This window comes from Hordeum vulgare, chromosome 2H (assembly GCF_904849725.1).
Source record: "Hordeum vulgare subsp. vulgare chromosome 2H, MorexV3_pseudomolecules_assembly, whole genome shotgun sequence".
Classification (NCBI taxonomy): Eukaryota; Viridiplantae; Streptophyta; class Magnoliopsida; order Poales; family Poaceae; genus Hordeum; species Hordeum vulgare.
Window position 1 is genome coordinate 645,024,020 of NC_058519.1, and position 18,882 is coordinate 645,042,901.

General features: G+C 44.5%; 1 protein-coding gene and 1 long non-coding RNA gene across 2 annotated transcripts; one reads left to right on the top strand and one right to left on the bottom strand.

The window, feature by feature from the left end:
- Positions 1-8,685: 8,685 nt before the first annotated feature.
- On the bottom strand, positions 8,686-11,404 carry LOC123431175. The gene is made up of 5 exons (XR_006623044.1): positions 11,155-11,404; positions 11,021-11,059; positions 10,134-10,887; positions 9,674-9,776; positions 8,686-9,352 (listed from the first exon to the last, which is right to left on the bottom strand). It is a non-coding gene; the product is annotated as an uncharacterized LOC123431175 (long non-coding RNA).
- Positions 11,405-14,682: 3,278 nt separating this feature from the next.
- LOC123428319 (probable indole-3-pyruvate monooxygenase YUCCA10) lies at positions 14,683-16,282 on the top strand. Its single transcript, XM_045112516.1, has 4 exons — positions 14,683-15,294; positions 15,560-15,793; positions 15,881-16,003; positions 16,103-16,282. The coding sequence occupies exons 1-4, from the start codon at positions 14,683-14,685 to the stop codon at positions 16,280-16,282; spliced, it is 1,149 nt and encodes a 382-aa protein (XP_044968451.1).
- The last annotated feature ends 2,600 nt before the right edge of the window (positions 16,283-18,882 follow it).

The following is an 18,882-nucleotide window of genomic DNA, read 5'->3' on the forward strand; positions in this document are numbered from 1 at the left end:
TAATGTATGCCATGATGTGTACCAGACCTGATATAAACCTTGCCATAAGCTTGGTAGGGAGGTACCAAAGTGATCCCAGTATGGAGCACTGGACAGCGGTCAAGAATATCCTTAAGTACCTGAAAAGGACTAAGGAAATGTTTCTCGTTTATGGAGGTGACGAAGAGCTCGTCGTAAAGGGTTACGTCGACGCTAGCTTCGACACATATCCGGATGACTCTAAGTCACAGACCGGATACGTATATGTGTTGAATGGTGGGGCAGTGAGCTGATGCAGCAGCAAGAAAGAAGTCGTGGCAGCATCTACATGTGAAGCGGAGTACATAGCTGCTTCAGAAGCAGCTCATGAAGGAATTTGGATGAAGGAGCTCATCACCGACATTGGAGTGGTTCCAAGCGTGTCGGGTCCAATGACACTCTTCTGTGATAACACTGGGGCCATTGCCATAGCCAAGGAGCCCAGGTTTCACCGGAAGACGAAGCACATCAAACGCCGCTACAACTCCATCCAGGACCATGTCCAGAGTGGAGTGATAGATATTTGTAAAGTACACACGGATCTGAATATTGCAGACCCATTGACCAAACCTCTTCCACAAGCAAGACATGATCAACACCATAATGCTATGGGTGTTCGATACATCACAATGTAACTAGATTATTGACTCTAGTGCAAGTGGGAGACTGTTGGAAATATGCCCTAGAGGCAATAATAAAATGGTTATTATCATATTTCCTTGTTCATGATAATCGTCTATTGTTCATGCTATAATTGTATTAACAGGAAACAGTAATACATGTGTGAATAAATATATCACAATGTGTCCCTAGCAAGCCTCTAGTTGGCTAGCTCGTTATTCAATAGATGATCATGGTTTCCTGATCATGGGCATTAGATGTCATTGATAACGAGATCACATCATTGGGAGAATGATGTGATGGACAAGACCCAACCCTAAGCATAGCACTAGATCGTATTGTTCGTATGCTAAAGCTTTTCTAATGTCAAGTATCTTTTCCTTCGACCGTGAGATTGTGCAACTCCCGGATACCGTAGGAGTGCTTTGGGTGTATCAAACGTCATAACGTAACTGGGTGACTATAAAGGTGCACTATGGGTACCTCCGAAAGTGTCTGTTGGGTTGGTACGAATCGAGATCGGGATTTGTCACTCCGTGTGACGGAGAGGTATCTCTGGGCCCACTCGGTAGAACATCATCATGAGCTCAATGTGACTAAGGATTTAGTCACACGATGACGTGCTACGGAATGAGTAAATAGACTTACCGGTAACGAGATTGAACAAGGTATAGGTATACCGACGATCGAATCTCGGGCAAGTTCTATACCGACAGACAAAGGGAATCGTATATGGGATTAATTGAATCCTTGACATCGTGGTTCATCCGATGAGATCATCGTGGAGCAAGTGGGAGCCACCATGGGTATCCAGACCCCGCTGATGGTCATTGGCTGGAGAGGCGTCTCGGTCATGTCTGCCTGTCTCCCGAACCCGTAGGGTCTACACACTTAAGGTTCGATGACGCTAGGGTTATAGAGAATTATTATACGAGGTTACCGAAAGTTGTTCGGAGTCCCGGATGAGATCCCGGATGTCACGAGGAGCTCTGGAATGGTCCAGAGGTAAAGATTGATATATAGGACGGATGGTTTCGGATACCGGAAGTGTTTCGGGCATCACCGGTAACGTACCGGGACCACCGGGACCACCGGAGGTGGCCCCGGGGGTCCACCGAAGGGGGGCAACGACCCCGGGAGGTAAGGTGGGCCAAGTGGGGAAGGGAACCAGCCCCTAGGTGGGCTGGTGCGCCTCCCCACTCAGCCCAATGCGTGAGGGAGAGAAAAGGGGGGCAAACCCTAAGCCAGGTGGGCCTAAGGCCCACTAGGTGGTGCGCCACCCCCTCCCCACCCTAGCCGCCGCCCCCCTTTCCCATCTGGTGGCCGCTGGCCCCTAGGGAGGGAACCCTAGTGGTGGCGCAGCCCCTCCCCCTCCTCCTATAAATAGAGAGGGGTTTTGGCCCTTGGGAGACAGACTTTGGCCTCTCCCTCGGCGCAGCCCTGCCCTACTTCCTCCTCCTCTCTGCCGGTGCTTGGCGAAGCCCTGCCGGGAGACCTCGTCTCTCCATCAACACCACGCCGTCGTTCTGCTGGAGTTCTTCCCCAACCTCTCCCTCCTCCTTGCTGGATCAAGGTGCGGGATACGCCACCGGGCTGCACGTGTGTTGAACGCGGAGGTGTCGTAGTTCGGCACTAGATCGGAATCACACCGCGATCCGAATCGCCGCGAGTACGACTCCATCAACCGCGTTCTTGTAACGCTTCCGCTTAGCGATCTTCAAAGGTATGAAGATGCTCTTACCCCTCTCTCGTTGCTGGTCTCTCCGTAGGAAGATCTGAATATGCGTAGGAAAATTTTGAATTTATGCTACGTTACCCTACACCCACTCCCTCCGCGACACCCAGCCCGCCCGCTCAGCGTGTCCCCACGCTGCGTCGCCTCCCACCATCCAGCCCACGTGTTGGGCTCGACGCACCCATCCCACCACCACCACCCAGTCCGCGCTCGCCCGCGGGTCCCACTGCTACACCCTCATGCAGCCCCCCGCGCACGTCGCCACCGCCTGCTGGCCCTTCTCCACCTGCGCCTCCTCTCCCTTCCCGTGCTGTCCCGGTTGCTCCGCCGTCCAACGCCGATCCTATGCGCACTAGGGCCAAGTCGGGGTTCGCCCGGCCGAAACAACACGTCTCTCTCCACACCACTTCCTCCACCATCAGCCTCATCCCCTCCTCTTATCGCATGGCCGTCAAAGACTCCAACGGGTACAACGCCATGCTCGAGGAGTATGATGCACTAATGCGGAATGATACGTGGTGTTTGGTGTCCCGTCCTGCAGGTGCTAATGTGGTTACAGGGAAATGGATCTTCCAGCATAAATTCAACACTGATGGCACGCTCGCTCGCTATAAGGCGCGGTGGGTTCTTCGCGGCTTCACGCAACAAGCCGGCGTGGACTACGGGGAAACCTTCAGCCCCGTCGTCAAGCCAGCCACGGTCCGGACCGTCTTGAGCATCGCCGCCGGCCGGTCCTGGCCCATCCACCAGTTGAACGTGAAGAACGCCTTTCTTCATGGCCACCTCACCGAGACCGTCTACAGCCAGCAGCCCTCCGGCTTCGTCGACTCCGTCAACCCTTCGCGCGTGTGCCGCCTCAACCGCTCGATGTACGGCCTCAAGCAAGCGCCATGGGCCTGGTTCTCGCGCTTCACCGGCTACATGCATGCACTCGGCTTCACGGCATCGCGCTCGGACTCGTCGTTGTTCATCCTACGGTGGGGACAACACCTCGCCTACTTGCTGCAGTACGTGGATGACATCATCCTCACCGCGAGCTCCGACGCCCTTCTCCAGCGCATCATCACGTCGCTTCACGCCGAGTTCTCCATGACGGATCTCGGCGTCCTGCACCACTTCCTCGGCATCAACGTCACGACCACGGCGGTAGGGCTCTTCCTCTCTCAGGAGCAGTACGCCCTTGAGATACTTGATCGCGCGGGCATGCTCAACTGCAAGCCCATCGCCACGCCGGTCGACACGCTCACCAAGCTCTCCGTCGATTCCGGCCCGCTCTTCCACGACCCAACGCTCTACCGCAGCCTGGCCAGTGCTCTCTAGTACATCACCCTCACGCGTCCGGACCTGTCCTACGTCGTGCAACAGTGTTGCTTGTTCATGCATGTGCCCCGCGACGCCCACTTCCAGCTTGTCAAGCGCATCCTACGTTACCTTCGTGGCACCACCCATCTCGGCCTGCAGATCCATGATACGTCTCAAACGTATCTATAATTTTTGATGGTTTCACGTTGTTATCTTGTCAACTTTGGATGTTTTGTTTACCTTTTATATCTTTTTTGGGACTAACTTGTTAATCCAGTGCCAAGTGCCAGTTCCTGTTTTTCTGTGTTTTTGACTCTTTTCAGATCTGATTTTGGAACAGAGTCCAAACGGAATAAAATCCCCGAAATAAATTTTTCCAGAACGGAAGAAGATCGGGAGGCTTGAGGGCCAAGGCAGTGGGCCCACAGGGGGCCCACAAGCCCTGTTGCCACGGCCAGGGGGGAGGCCACGACAACCAAGCTTGTGGCCCCCCTGGTGCCCCCTGCCCTAGGTCTTTGGCCTATAAATTCCCTAAAAATCCAGAAAAAATCAGGGCATCCACGCAAACACTTTTCTGCCGCCGCAAGCTTCCGTTTCCGCGAGATCTCATCTGGAGACCCTTCCCGGTGCCCTGCCGGAGGGGACTTTGGAGTTGGAGGGCTTCTACATCAACATCATCGCCTCTCCAATTACTCGTGAGTAGTCAACTTCAGACCTACGGGTCCGTAGTTAGTAGCTAGATGGCTTCTTCTCTCTTGGATCTTCAATACAAAGTTCTCCATGATCTTCATGGAGATCTATCCGATGTAATCCTCTTTGGCGGTGTGTTTGTCGAGATCCGATGAATTGTGGATTTGTGATCAGATTATCTATGATATATATTTGAGTCTTTGCTGATTTCTTAGATGCATGATTTGATATCCTTGTGAGTCTCTCCGAGTCTTGGGTTTTGTTTGGCCAACTAGATCTATGATTCTTGCAATGGGAGAAGTGCTTGGTTTTGGGTTCATATCGTGTGGTGACCTTTCCCAGTGATACAAGGGGCAGCAAGGCACGCATTGTGTTGTTGCCATCAAGGGTAACAAGATGGGCTTTTATCATAGATATGAGATTATCCATCTACATCATGTCATCCTGCTTAAGGCGTTACTCTATTCTTTTGGACTTAATACACTAGATGCATGCTGGATAGCGGTCGACGTGTGGAGTAATAGTAGTAGATGTAGAAAGTATCGGTCTACTTGTTTTGGACGTGATGCCTATAGATATAATCATTGCCTTAGATAACGTCACGACTTTGCGCGGTTCTATCAATTGCTCGACAGTAATTCGTTCACCCACCGTCTACTTGCTTTCATGAGAGAAGCCACTAGTGAACACTACGGCCCCCGGGTCTATTCACAATTATCGTTTACACTTTCACTGTTACTTTGCTCTGTTTACTTTTTGCTTTCAGTTCTCACTTTGCAAACAATCTATAAGGGATTGACAACCCCTTCATAGCGTTGGGTGCAAGCTCTTTGTGTTTGTGCAGGTACTTGTGACTTGACGAGATCTTCCACTGGTTCGATACCTTGGTTCTCAAAACTGAGGGAAATACTTACCGCCGCTGTGCTACATCACCCTTTCCTCTTCAAGGGAACACCAACGCAAGGCTCCAAGGCCGTGGGGAAATCCTTTGCATATTTGCCAAGGAAGTCCCTAAAGGCGTAGCCGTAGCAGCAGGATTCCTGGCGCCGTACCAGGGAAGGTATGTTGTCGCAGTAGCAGAAGGATTTCTGGCGCCGTTGCCGGGGAAGATCAAGTCAAGAATAGTCTCTCGTCAACGTGCTTATTTCTGGCGCGGGGAGGAGATCTATCCAAGTAGCTGTCACAAACTCATCTCTTGCATTTACCCTTTTTGCCAGTTGCCTCTCTTTTTCCTCTCCCCCACTTCACATTTGCCGTACCAGGGAAGGTCTGTTGTCGCGGTAGCAATCCACCGCTCTGCCGCGTCAGAGCTCGTCGCTTACTCGGACGCCGATTGGGCAGGCTGCCCGAACACTCGAAAGTCCACATCCGGGCATTGCGTCTTCCTCGGCCCCAACCTGCTCACATGGTCCTCGAAGCAACAGAACACGGTGTCTCGCTCCAGCACCGAAGCCGAGTACCGCGCTGTGGCCAACGCCGTCGCTAAGTCCGCCTGGCTCCGTCAACTCCTCGGCGAGCTCCACCAGCCTCCTGCGCGTGCCACCGTCGTCTACTGCGACAACGTCAACGCCATGTACATGTCTCGCAATCTGGTGCAGCATCGGCGGACAAAGCACATGGAAATCGACTTGCACTTTGTTCGTGAGCGTGTGGCCCTGGGCGAAGTTCGCGTCCAGCATGTTCCCACGAGCTCTCAGTTTGCAGACATTTTCACCAAAGGGCTCCCGACATCCGTCTTCGACGAGTTCCGCTCCAGCCTCAACGTTCGCGAACCTCACGTTCGGGCTGCGGGGGGTATTGGAACGCGTCGCCAGGAGCAACCCGTCGTGGCTAACGGCCACACCGCGTCCACAGGATCCACGATTGCATGCACAGCATGCGCAGCTTATACACCGTTGTAGCTCACGATCTCCTTCCCCACGTAACCATCCCTCTCATGTAACTATATATAAACCCCTCGAGGGATGGAATACAAAGTGTGGTGATTGCTCCATTACTTAACTCACATGCTCTTTCGTGTGAGGAAGACCTGAACCACCAGGCAATTATTACGCAACTGCAGCGAGGTAGAGTGGTAGATGTTGAAATCATTTGGCCTCAGACGGTCGTAAATCGAGTGTTATCATATGTTTGATAGGTTCAGTTTACAGTTTTGTGTCGCGATATTTTTAACGCTGGGATGGAAATGCAAGTCATGGAAGCAGATAGTACATTAGAGCAAGTAAAATAAGGTACAGTCAGCAGGCTGTAAGGATTAAAATACTATATTTTTGTTGAGTTGGATGAGAGAGAAGAGAGAAGGGAAGCGGGCTCTTCGTGAAGAGCCACCTCTAGCACGTGCTCTTAGGTGTTTTGTGAGAATGAAAGGTGGGTCATATATGATAAAAGTAGTACTCTTTTATAGCTAACTATTGTACTCCCTCTGTAAAGAAATATAAGAGTGTTTAGATCATTACTTTAGTTATCTAAACACTCTTATATTTGTTTACGGAGGGAGTACAAGCTAGCTATGAGATGGGCTATAAGACTGCTTATAGCCAGCAGTTGGCTATACTATTAACCATGCTCTTATCCTTTCAAAATCGGATAAAGTGTACGCTTTTCCAGTTTAGTTTTACGTGAATTAGTTACAACTAGTACAAATGCCCGTGCGTTGCATCGGATAAGAAAAAAGTATCCAACCTACATGTTGTGTCATTATGCAATATTAATTGTGATAAATGTGTATAATAATGTTAAATGTTTTCTTTTAAAATATTAGGTACTGCTTACATAAAAATTGTATGATATTTTCAATAATATATATTTTTTTATTAAATTTTAAATTTCTTGTAAAAGATAAATTTTAAACATTTTGTTCAAAATGATCTTTTTATTGTGTGGTAATAATGTTTTGTTTTCTGATGGGAAATGGCATTTGTGTGTAGTACATATTTTCCATAAATATTTTTTGATAAATATTTTTTTATTGTTTTTTGCACAACTTGCTTCATGTGTCATTGTGCATCATTTTTTATATGGATTTTAATAATTTTCAACGATAATGTTAAATGTTAAATTGTTTTACAAAATTTATGTATGCATAATATTTTCAATAATTTTTAAGAAGTATTATTTTTATGAATTTTCAGCTTTTGTTTGACAAGGAACCTTTTATAATAATTTTATTTCTTTAACATTTTATGAATTTTGGGAAGCTCGTGATGTAGGACCAGATTGCTTTACCCACTTTAATATTAAGAGTCATTTTAGTAAAATATGAGGGTTGTGTTGTTAAAAAATAGTACCTAGTTCACCACGGGCATATTCTAACGCAACTTCTGGGCCATTTTCATATATGGGATCGATAGAGAGAGTAGGCTGGACCAGAAAAATGATGTGGTAGCATATCATTTGAAATTAAATCTTACAATAACCTTTGCACTTCAACCATAACATTTCTTTTAGGAAATACATACGACATCTGATTCATGTACAAAAATTACATCTTACATTGTTTACGTTGGTATCATCGAGTGTTACGTGTGGCATATCCGATAACAGAACTTCCTCGGCCTCCACCTAAGTTCTATCAGGCTCATCTGCACACGCACACACCAGAGAGACATTAAAACCAATTATCCTACACTTGGGATAACTATCAAGATAAACTGGTACTACACAGTCACACTGGCAACCTATTATTTAAGATGACACCTTTAAACACTTGGCTGACAATAGGAATTAGGAAATGATTGATACAATAACATGGTCCAACACTACAATTAGAATTTCATTCATTGATTGACCATGATGTAGTCGACACACGTCATGTGTTCAGTGATGCATAAAATTTTGCTCTAGTCTATATTACATTATCAATGCTATGCACCAAAATGTAGTCATTAAATGGTCATGCTTTTGTTTTAGAAACTTTGTGTGGCGCTTATAAGTCCACGGTAATTAAGAGTAAGTGCAGTTCCATGTTTAAATTTCCTTTTAAAAACTTGAAGAGAGCATCACCTAATAATACTTGAACCAAACATGAATGACAAGTTTGTCAAGTGGATTAAATTCGGGCAACTAATTTCAGATTTAGCGAGCAAACAAATAACAAATCAACGAACTATCAGTTTTGTGACTAAATAATCAAAGGAGATTTCATAATCCTAATAGTAGTCTGCCAATAGCCAGCAGCCTACTGCGCCTAAAACCACTTACTTCCTCCCTGTAAAGCTCTACACACATGAACACATAGGCACGTCGAGTGGCACACACCCATGCTTCCTCCGTGCAATCGATGGGAATAGAAAAGCGGGAGCTTTATGCTGGCCATGATTGCTGTTATGAATCTAGTCTATAGGGCTACAAGAACAATGCCTTCCCAGGTTGCTGAGCACCGGATGTCAACAAATCTTGGCCTACCTGCAGCCAAACTTGGACGCCAAACTTACTAATACTGCCTGACCCACAAGCTGCTTCCCGATCAGGGAATTGTAAATATGCATGTGTTGCGGCCCTCAAGTATTGTGTTGTGTACTCTATGTGTATAATAATCAGTTATAGTGACAAAAGCAGAATTAGACGCAGGGAGCACAACAAAGACACCAAACATTCAGAGAGCTATCATACTTCAGGCCCTTCTAATTCAGAGATGAACTTCTAAAACAAAAATAAAACATGAGTGGGATACATGCCTCTGACAATGTCGGAGGCATTGGAGTACTGGATGGATGATCTTCTATCTCCGACCAAGTCTGCACTTCTTTCTCCGGCGAAATCAGTGGATTCATCAGTTTTACCGACAAACTCGGCGATCACATTAGTTAAATCGACAATTGTGCTGATGAAGATTTCGGCCGAAGTGGTCTACTTCTTATAGCAGCTAACATAAGATGAAAACTTATTCTGTGCTGGTCATATTATAAGCAATGTCTGCAGAGGAAGTGTCCATGTCATTCAAGCCAAGCTCCTCATTCTGCTCCCAACTCCTCTCATAGTCTTCAACTGCCATTCATAGTGATAAATACATCGAATAAGCCATAATTGCAGTTAGTTATGTGCATTCTTTACTAATATAAGGGCACTTAAGTGATCTAAATGCTCTTATATTAGTTTACAGAGGGAGTAGTTAGTATGACTCCACAGAACTACAGTCACAAGCTTCATGGTTAATTGAAAAACTACCACATATCATTCATACTTATTAAAATTCTAATGCATGAATGTCCTTCCATTGGTTTGAATAATACATGATGCTGCGTACAGTTCATTGATTAGGCTAACTTACATGATGCTGCGTACAATTCATTGATTAGGCTAACTTACTGAGTAGTTGGATGTCATCTTCTATCAAATATGTGGCTCGACAAACGAAGCCGCTAACGCATCATCAATAATTAAGGTCCAAGGCTCTTGTAAAACACAGGAGCTGAAATTATACATTGTGTAAATGTTATTGAAATAGGTATAGCATATTAATTCACAATTAATTAGCCCAATAACACCCGTCCATTGAAAATAATCAGCAATTTTCTAACCAAACCTCCAACCTAGTTTAGCATGGACCAAGGTTAGGACAAAACAAAACAAGCAGGAAGTACCCAATACATCATGAACAGGGAAGTTATCAATTTTTTTTTACTTCATGCTATAAAGAAAGAAACGCAAGACACTCAAGAACTGAGATGCTATGGAAGGAAAAGCATAGCCATAATCTTCTCCAGATTGGAGGTGAAGCAGTCCCTGCTAAAATAGATAGAACATTCCAGCTAAAAGAAACTGGTACCTTTGATAATCTTTGCTGGAAATCATCCCATTTCTTTTTCTTCCATTCATTTGTGCTATCACCCAATTGGAATCCATGAACCCGCTCCAGAGTTGCAGCCCCAAAATAGAACTTAGCATTTGAGTTTGAGAAGAATAACAATTACATCTATTCAGGTGTATTAGAATATCTCAATATGGATATAATATTTTCAAGTTCCAGCATGTAATGAAGATCAAAAGATGGATGCTCAGCTCAAGCTTCATATATATACAAGTTAGATGAGATCAAACAAAGCATCTCTTCATTAAAGCAGGCATATAAAATTACAATGATGCATAATAGTTGCGTGTGTCGGTTCGTCCTGTTTCAACAAATATCTCTAGAGGAAACATATGGCGGCATTGTAAATAGTTATTCAGAACTTCATTGAAGATCATCACATTCTCATGTAATAGCTCATTCAAAAAATCATATGGACGAACTGGAAAACTGATCACTGCTTGTTCGATATGGATATCATTTCATGAAGAATCAAACAACTGTAAATAAAAAACAATGGTGAGATCACGTATTATCTAACAAAAGTTGCACAATGTGGATATCTGGCATTTCAAAGCATCCAGCAGATGTTGTGCGGTCTAAAAAAGAATAACTCCGTGCTGACTTCTTACCATGTATTTAGCATCGATAAACGGATCATTGACAGCCACAACTTCAATATCATCTCTATCAATTGCAATACGCAAAACTAACCTCCCAATCCGCCCAAAACCTGAAGCAAAAAACACAAGCGTACCATTTTAACCAAATAGTGAAACAATTAAAGATCACCTAGAACAAGAACAAAAAAAAATCTACAATAGTTTGGCAATGCCATTTCTTTTTTTATCTATCAAGGAACTCACCATTGATGCCGACCTTTGTCTTCTCCCTGCTAGAAGATGCTATGGAAAGTGAAAAGGTAATAGTATGTCAGACACAACTGCAGGTTGCACCAATCTCTACAGAGTTCAAAAGTTTCGTGCATTGAAGAACTTACAAGGGGTGGCAGGGGGCGCCTGTGTGGCGGTGGCTCTTACGGGCTCAATGCTTCTAGCACTGCAGTTGAAGAAAGGCACAATGTTACAGGTAATATACAGAAGAGAAGTGTTATATGACAGATAATATGCATTATGCAATAACAATAACCATCAACTGTGAGTGCTTAATGCGGCCAAATCACAAAACAAGCTGAGAACATGAGGAACCGAAGTCTCGTTCCTCGCAGGAAATTCGCTCAGTCGTCCAATTTTCACGGTCCGAAAAACCGCAGGCAGACAGCTATCTGAACAAGCTGAATGAAAGTAGATAATAAGAAGACGACTCATGGTGAGAAGGTGGCTCCGACGGAAGGGAAGTTGTGGGTAACCTTGCTCCTCACGCACGATGCCTGCGCCATATATCAGAAAACAGAGCAACAGGGGAATCATTTCACGGTGAACGAGTTCAAGCTGCAAAACTGAGCAGGTCCCTATTTGAACAAAAAACATTGCTAGATCAGGATGAACAAATCTAAACTTGGATGCAGGATATAGCATGGACATATTCAGGAATTGAAGCTACCAGAGTGTGGGGACACGAACATCAACCGATTTATTATAACAAGAAAAAAGTTGGCGTGACAGGGAATAAAATGCAGGCGGCCAACTTTCGCCGCACGACAACAGCCCGGTCGTGCTCGCGCCATGGGTTCCGTGAAACGGGGACGAGCGCGTACTCCTCGGCGCAATCCATAGATGACACGGGGGAGATCCGGGATAGGGGAGGGGGAGGGTGAACGGTGGACGATACCTTGATTGGGGCGACGGCGCGGGATCCGGACGCGGCCGGGGAGGCGGAGGCGCGGAGGGAGAGGGAGAGAGACGCCCCTGGGAGGCCCAGCCGGAGCGACCGGGTCTGGTCCTGAGCGTCGCCCCGCTGTTCAATATCTTGCGCACCGCCGCTGTTAGTAATCCAAACGTGTTAAGAGTAGAAATAGGAAAGCTTAGTATAAGCCGGTTTGTTTTCCGTGTAATAGTCCGTGTCCTAGTCAAATAGAAGCTAGCAGTACTTTGCATCCGACGGCTTGCATGCCGTGTACGAGTCAAAGACTAAAAGCAATTAGGAAATACGAGTCGTGGTCGATTGTTTGGAGTCGGCTGCTGCACCTATATATGCATCAGCCTGCGTCGTTTGTAAGCATCAGAAAAACGTGAAAAGCAATAAAGAGATTATTACGAGGCACGACACGTGCCTCTGGCCATCTTCGTGTTGCTGCGTTCGCGTGCGTGTGTTCTGGTCCCGGTGTTTGCGTGAGCGCCGGTGAGATATCGAGTACTACAGCTAGTTCGTATACGTTGAGCCGAGTTGCACGTACATGACTAGTCGAGCTGCAGGGTGATCGTGTGTTCGATCCTGTGGGCGAAAAGCCAACAGCCGCCCCGCCGCACGCCGTGCCCCCGGCGACCCCCTCGCCGCGCTGCCCGTTTCCCCCGGACAGAAACGCCGAGCCGAAGCCCCCGCGCCCAGCCGTCGCGCCGCCCGTCGCCAGCTGCGTCGCGCGCCGCCGCCGATTGGATCTGGCGAGCGCGCCGTCTGCTGCCGCCATGCCTCCTCGCCTCAGAAAACGTAGGGTCTTGTTCATAAAAGTGAAACGTTTTCCTCACTTATGAAAGGATTGTGGGTTGATTAACTGAAAATGGAGGGGCCTTTTTGCAAAAATGCCACGACGGACGACAGAAACCATATTTGTTCTATTATTAGGAAGAGATTGTGATTTGGCCTCTCTCAGTTTGTCAGTTTGTGAATCATACAAGTTTACAAAACCATTATCACCCACGTTGAAACCAATATGACCCACGTTTGATGTTATCAGGAATATTACTGTGTGCACAGAGATAGGATTGAAAAATGTATTTTCAGTAAATTGGTTTAGTATTTTTCTTAACAAAAATACTTAGGGATTTATGATTATTCATACTCGTGTTTATAATTGAAGTACAATCTGCGCCCAATTTGATCTTCAGGCATAGGACAATATACATGTAGTAGAAATTGAAATATGACCTAGAAACAATTCTAAAAAAACTGGTTTCAAATATTTGAACTAAAGTTTCACTTTTTGTTTGTTCACAACATCAAAGGGCTCCTTGTGTTGCCACCAAATATATCGGTTTTTTCGGACAGTTAAAAAATGCCAAAGGCGTCTAATACATTCAGCTCAAAAGCAGTTTACAGCATGGATTACAAGACCCTGAAGGTTGACATAGTGTAGAGATGATAAGAACATCTCTAACAGGCCCCATAAAAATGGTCAAACCATTGTATTTACGCTACATGCTGAGAAAAAAGGTTCCAAATAGATTTCGTAAAAAAGCATATCCCGTACAAAATATAGGCTCCCCCATATTAAAGCTCCCATCCTTCATGGGTGGAGGATTCCAACCGTTTTTGAAGGATCCTGTAAAACTGCTCAACGCTGAAGCAGGGGCCTCGCGACGCCGCGCACGGGCAGCAAGCAGGCGGAGGAGCTCGTCGACCTGCGAGAGCATCGCCAGAGCACCACCAACGGGCCGGAGTTTCGCGGCGAGCCGGAGCATCGCCGAAGCACGCGGCGGGCCAGAGCATCGCCGGGAAAAGGAAGCGTGAGGAGAAAAAAGAAAAAAAATCATTTACGTTACGGGTTTACATGATCTGTTCTATCTGATGCCTCGCGGTACCCTAAATTCATTTTAGGGAAGCCTGTATACTATCTTTTACAGACGGTGTTTTATGGGATCTGCTAGAAATGCTCTAACACACGACACTCCGTGTTCCTATGAGCTGAACTAAAACAACAAAGACAGGCTTTGTTGAACTATTTACAACTTGGTAAGCTACACTCATATGGCACAGCTAAGCTTGGAGATCTTCAGAAGCTAACAAATAATTAGCAAGACCAAAGATATCATAGCTATGGTCACAACAAAACTAGGCGTCATACAACTAAATTGTGGGTAAAACTAATCGGCAAAACCGGTTGACATGGTTGGTACCAAATCCCTCTGAGATGATTGTTTCCATTTTTTATTCACATTATGTTGACTTGGGAAAATGAAATAGGACTTTGTCTATAAATGTGTGCTCGAAAATCAGACTTGTCCTTATCCTTACACTTGAATATAGACTAGTATAATTTTCATTATTGACAATGTGAAAGGAAAGAAACACGAAGAATATTTAATCTACACATATCCAAACCTAGTTGATAAGTTTCCAATAACAACAATGGATAAAGAATGTGCTTCCTGCCTATTTCGTACCAGTACATGCTTTCACATCAAGAATGGATCCATTTTAGATGGAAATACTCGTACACACCAAGATAAGTCCTTAATAAATATTTACCTCGTTCATCCCTCAATCCAAAAACATATTGGCCCGTGAAAGATACCAGTATATATATGCCCCCATAAGTGAGCATGTTATCCAAAGTTCATCGAGCAAACACACAAACACTACAGCCTACCACCGGACTTATCCCACAACTTTGTCAATTCTTCCTTGTGAAATGGAGAGTGTAACAGTGTTGATTGTTGGTGTTGGGCCAGCAGGCCTCGCAACGGCAGCATGCCTTAGTCAATTCTCGATTCCTTATATCATCGTTGAGCGTGAGAGTTGTAGCGCGTCACTTTGGCGCAACCGCTCGTATGATCGTCTCAAGCTGCATCTCGCAAAGGAGTTTTGTGAGTTGCCACACATGTCATACCCTGTAGATGCACCAACATACATACCAAAAACCTTGTTTGTGAAGTACCTGGATGACTATGTTGAGCGTTTCAATATTCAACCAAAGTATCTCACTAGTGTTGAGTCATCCACATATGACAATGATGAAAAATGTTGGTCCATTGTCGCAAATGACATGTCAAAGTGCACCACAGTCAAGTTCACGGCAAAGTTTCTTGTTGTGGCAAGTGGTGAGAATAGTGCAGAGAATATTCCAATGTTCATTGGGCTGGAAAACTTTCCAGGTGATGTCATCCACTCCTCAAGCTACAAGTCGGGCAACAAATACTCTGGCAAGAATGTATTGGTCGTTGGATCTGGCAACTCCGGGATGGAAATTGCTTATGACCTTGCGACCCATGGTGCCAATACATCCATCGTCATACGAAGCCCGGTATGTGCATGCACTATATATTTCCATTTGGTACATGAACACAATTTCTTTGTACAGATACTATTAGAAGAGATGCAATTTCAGTGTTATTACTAATAAATAGTATTTGACATATAAAAGAGATGGATTGTTTACATCACACACAGGCAACTAAATAGGTAGAGGAACTACAAGACAAAAAATAACTCCTGAAAGAAGAAATTCTAGAAAATTTTATTTTATCATACATACTTCAAAAGAGGTGTGACATGTTTTGCGCTTGTAGATTCATGTAATGACAAAGGAATTAATTCGGTTGGGGATGTCACTTGCTCACCGTCTTCCATTGAATCTAGTGGATAACCTCCTTGTGATGTCGGCGAATTTAATATTTGGAGACCTATCGCGACATGGCATCACAAGGCCTAAAATGGGTCCAATGACCCTCAAGTCAGAAACCGGTCGATCCGCGGTGATTGATGTTGGGACTGTTGGATTAATCAAAAAAGGAATCATCAAAGTAAGTATATCCTTGAGATGACATGAGTTCGTAACATATGTTGATATGATATGCCAAGTTATCAATATATTTCTGTATCTCCTATAGGTTCAAGGCAGCATCAACGAGATCAGGGGCAACACAGTTGAATTCCAATGCAGTAAAAAAATATCATTTGACGCGATTGTGTTTGCAACTGGATACAAAAGTACCACAAATGTATGGCTCAAGGTAATATTGTTGATGTTTGGCATGCATGTATGTGTTTGTTTTTCTGGTGTAACCAGTGTTAAATTTTCTAATAAGATATACGTGTTTTTTTGAACCCAGAATGGTGAGAGCATCTTAAATGGCAATGGACTGCCCATCCAAAAATACCCGAACCATTGGAAAGGTGAAAATGGGATCTACTGCGCTGGGTTAGCAAGGAGAGGATTGGCTGGTATTGCAACAGATGCCAAGAATATCGCTAATGACATCAAATCCGTGATAAACTCTATGTCCAGTTAAATCATCTTTTACATGTAGTTTCCCAGAGCAAGCATGCTAGATGGTTGATTCTTTGAGAAATCTACCCATTGGGCGACCTTTGTATCCATCTTTGGGACAACAAGATTTATGTTTATTTCAAGGTTCATATGTGCCCGGGACAAATATGTACTATTATACTACAATTAAGGGCTTTATACTCTCATGGTGCGGGAGATTTGTAATTTTAGTTGAACCTACAACTGTGTATCATAGTTTATTTATTTGAAATTTTATGTGCAAAAGGCATGTGTTTAATATTGTATTATCTATACCGAAATCTCTCGTGGCATGTTTATCCCCATCAACGTACAATTGTATGATGTAGTAATCACACTAGCCTAAAATATCCGCATAGTTCACTACATCCATTACGGGTACTATAGTACCATTCAGTTTTAGAATGAGAAAAATTACCAGCCCAGAATTGTAGCTGGCCTATTTTGAATCATTAAAAATATTATGAATTATGCGCTAGCTGGCATATTATGAATCATTAAAAATATTTGTGAAAAACTGTAGAAACTTAAAAGTAAAAGTTAGAACACCATATGACGCAAAACTACTGTGTAGAACATGTATTTGTGGTTACCTGATACTGGTATCCTTAACTGTTGTGGACACAGTTTGTTGGGCCTCGAAGCACAAGGGCGCTTGCAGTATATATAGTAAGTTTTTCTTAGTTGAGAACTAAGGTATAAATCTGTTGGATGGAAATTGCTTATGACCTCGTGACCATGCCAATACTTCCACTGTTATACAAAGCCTGATATGTCCATGCATTACATATTTTAGTGGGTACATGAATGCAGTTTCTTAGTATACTTACCACTAGAAGAGATGCATTTTTTCGGTATTATTACTATATAAAGTATTTCACATATAAATAAGATGGACTGATTTATCACACACAAACAACTCAACAACTAGAGAACTATAATACAAAGATTTAACTCTTAAAAAAAGAAATTTTATGAAGTTTTATTTTATCATGCATCCTTCAAAAGAAGTGATACATGTCTTGTGGTTGCGGATTCATATAATGACAAGGGATGACACTTGCTCGCCGTCTTCCACTAAATCTAGTGGGTAACCTCTTTGTGATGGCGACAAATTTCATATTTGGGGAACTATCGTGGCATGGCATCACAAGGCCAAAAATGGGTCCAATGACCCTCAAGTTAGAAACTGACCGATCCACGATGATTGGTGTTGGGACTGTTAGATTAATTAAGAAAAGCATCATCAAAGTATTTCTAATATTTGAAGGAATCTACCTTGGTTAGTCATATATTTTTATAGTTAAAAAGAATAAGTACAATTGTTTCTCTCATAGTGTTAGTTTTGTTTTCTAGTTGGCACTTCTAGAGAGATCCAAGTTATCTATCTAAATAATGTAGAGCTGACTTAAATACGCAATTATATATTTCAAAAAATGGCACTTACATGATGAAGAAGGCGGCTACTTGCATATATACTGGATGTACATTATTTTTTAAGGGATAACAATTCGTTTTCTTTTTGGGGGAAACACCAACATTGTGTTTTTGGAAGTGTCAATGGATAGATAAAACATCATTTAAATTAGTACGATGAGAAATTCTAAGTATATTTTACAAGGCACACGGATGGAATAAAACATATATAGTGGATAAGCTTCGAGAAATGCTTTTGGAGGCCTCCAAATACAAATATCAAAATTCATGAAAATTCTTATTTTTACAAGTCAAACAAATTCTGAAAACAACTACAGGTATGCATGTATAATGCACGAGTGTGTAAATTTTCAGAACGAAATACATTGAAACATGGGTTGTTCCAAAAAAATCTAATACTATTTAAGAGCATCTCCAACCGTTTGGCCCTCAGCACACCCTGGTGAAAGCCTTTTTGAAGTTGCGCCGGCGCTATTTCCACCCTGGGGGCGAACGAGTTTCCAGCTGCGCCTGAGGTTTCGGCCCCCACACGCCAGATTTTCCAAATTCTTCTTTCCCGCTACCAAAAAGGCGCCACGAGTTCGGCGATTATCATGCCACAAGTCGGCGATCAGCATTGCCATAGTTCGGCGATCAAACACACCCAATAATTTGGCAATCAAAAGGAAAGGAGAAAATAGGAATGAAACGGATCAAACGGACGGCTCAGCGTGGTGCAGCTCCCGTGCCGCGTGATTGGTCGGGTTCATTGTCGGCGTGGTCAGGATCGTCGTCGGCGTCGGCATAGTCGGGATATTCGTCCGCATGGTTTCCCCGCTCGGGTTGGGCGTCGTCGTTGGTGCTGCCGTCGTGGTCACCGTTGTGGTTGCCGCCAGCGCGGGTATCTGGCTTAAGATGAGGTCACGTTGCACTATGTACCACACCTTCACCTTCTTGTCCATCATCGACGTGTCTGCCCCATCAAGAACTCCAGGTCGATGTTCCTCTTCTTCGCAGTAACGTTGATCATCAACACTGACGACCGTGTGTCGGATTTCTCCTCTCTCTTAACAGCGCTACTCTTGACATCGGTTATGCATTGCTCGATCAAAGCTTGCAGCCGTTCAGCACCGGGCGTCGCGTCCCTCGCCGCCCTGGCTTTTTTGG

Excerpts from the sequence above, each read along its gene's own strand:
- LOC123428319 (XM_045112516.1), top strand. The coding sequence starts at position 14,683 with ATGGAGAGTGTAACAGTGTTGATTGTTGGTGTTGGGCCAGCAGGCCTC. Across the intron at positions 15,295-15,559 it reads CCATCGTCATACGAAGCCCG|ATTCATGTAATGACAAAGGA; the intron begins GTATGTGCATGC and ends TTGCGCTTGTAG. Across the intron at positions 16,004-16,102 it reads CCACAAATGTATGGCTCAAG|AATGGTGAGAGCATCTTAAA; the intron begins GTAATATTGTTG and ends TTTTGAACCCAG.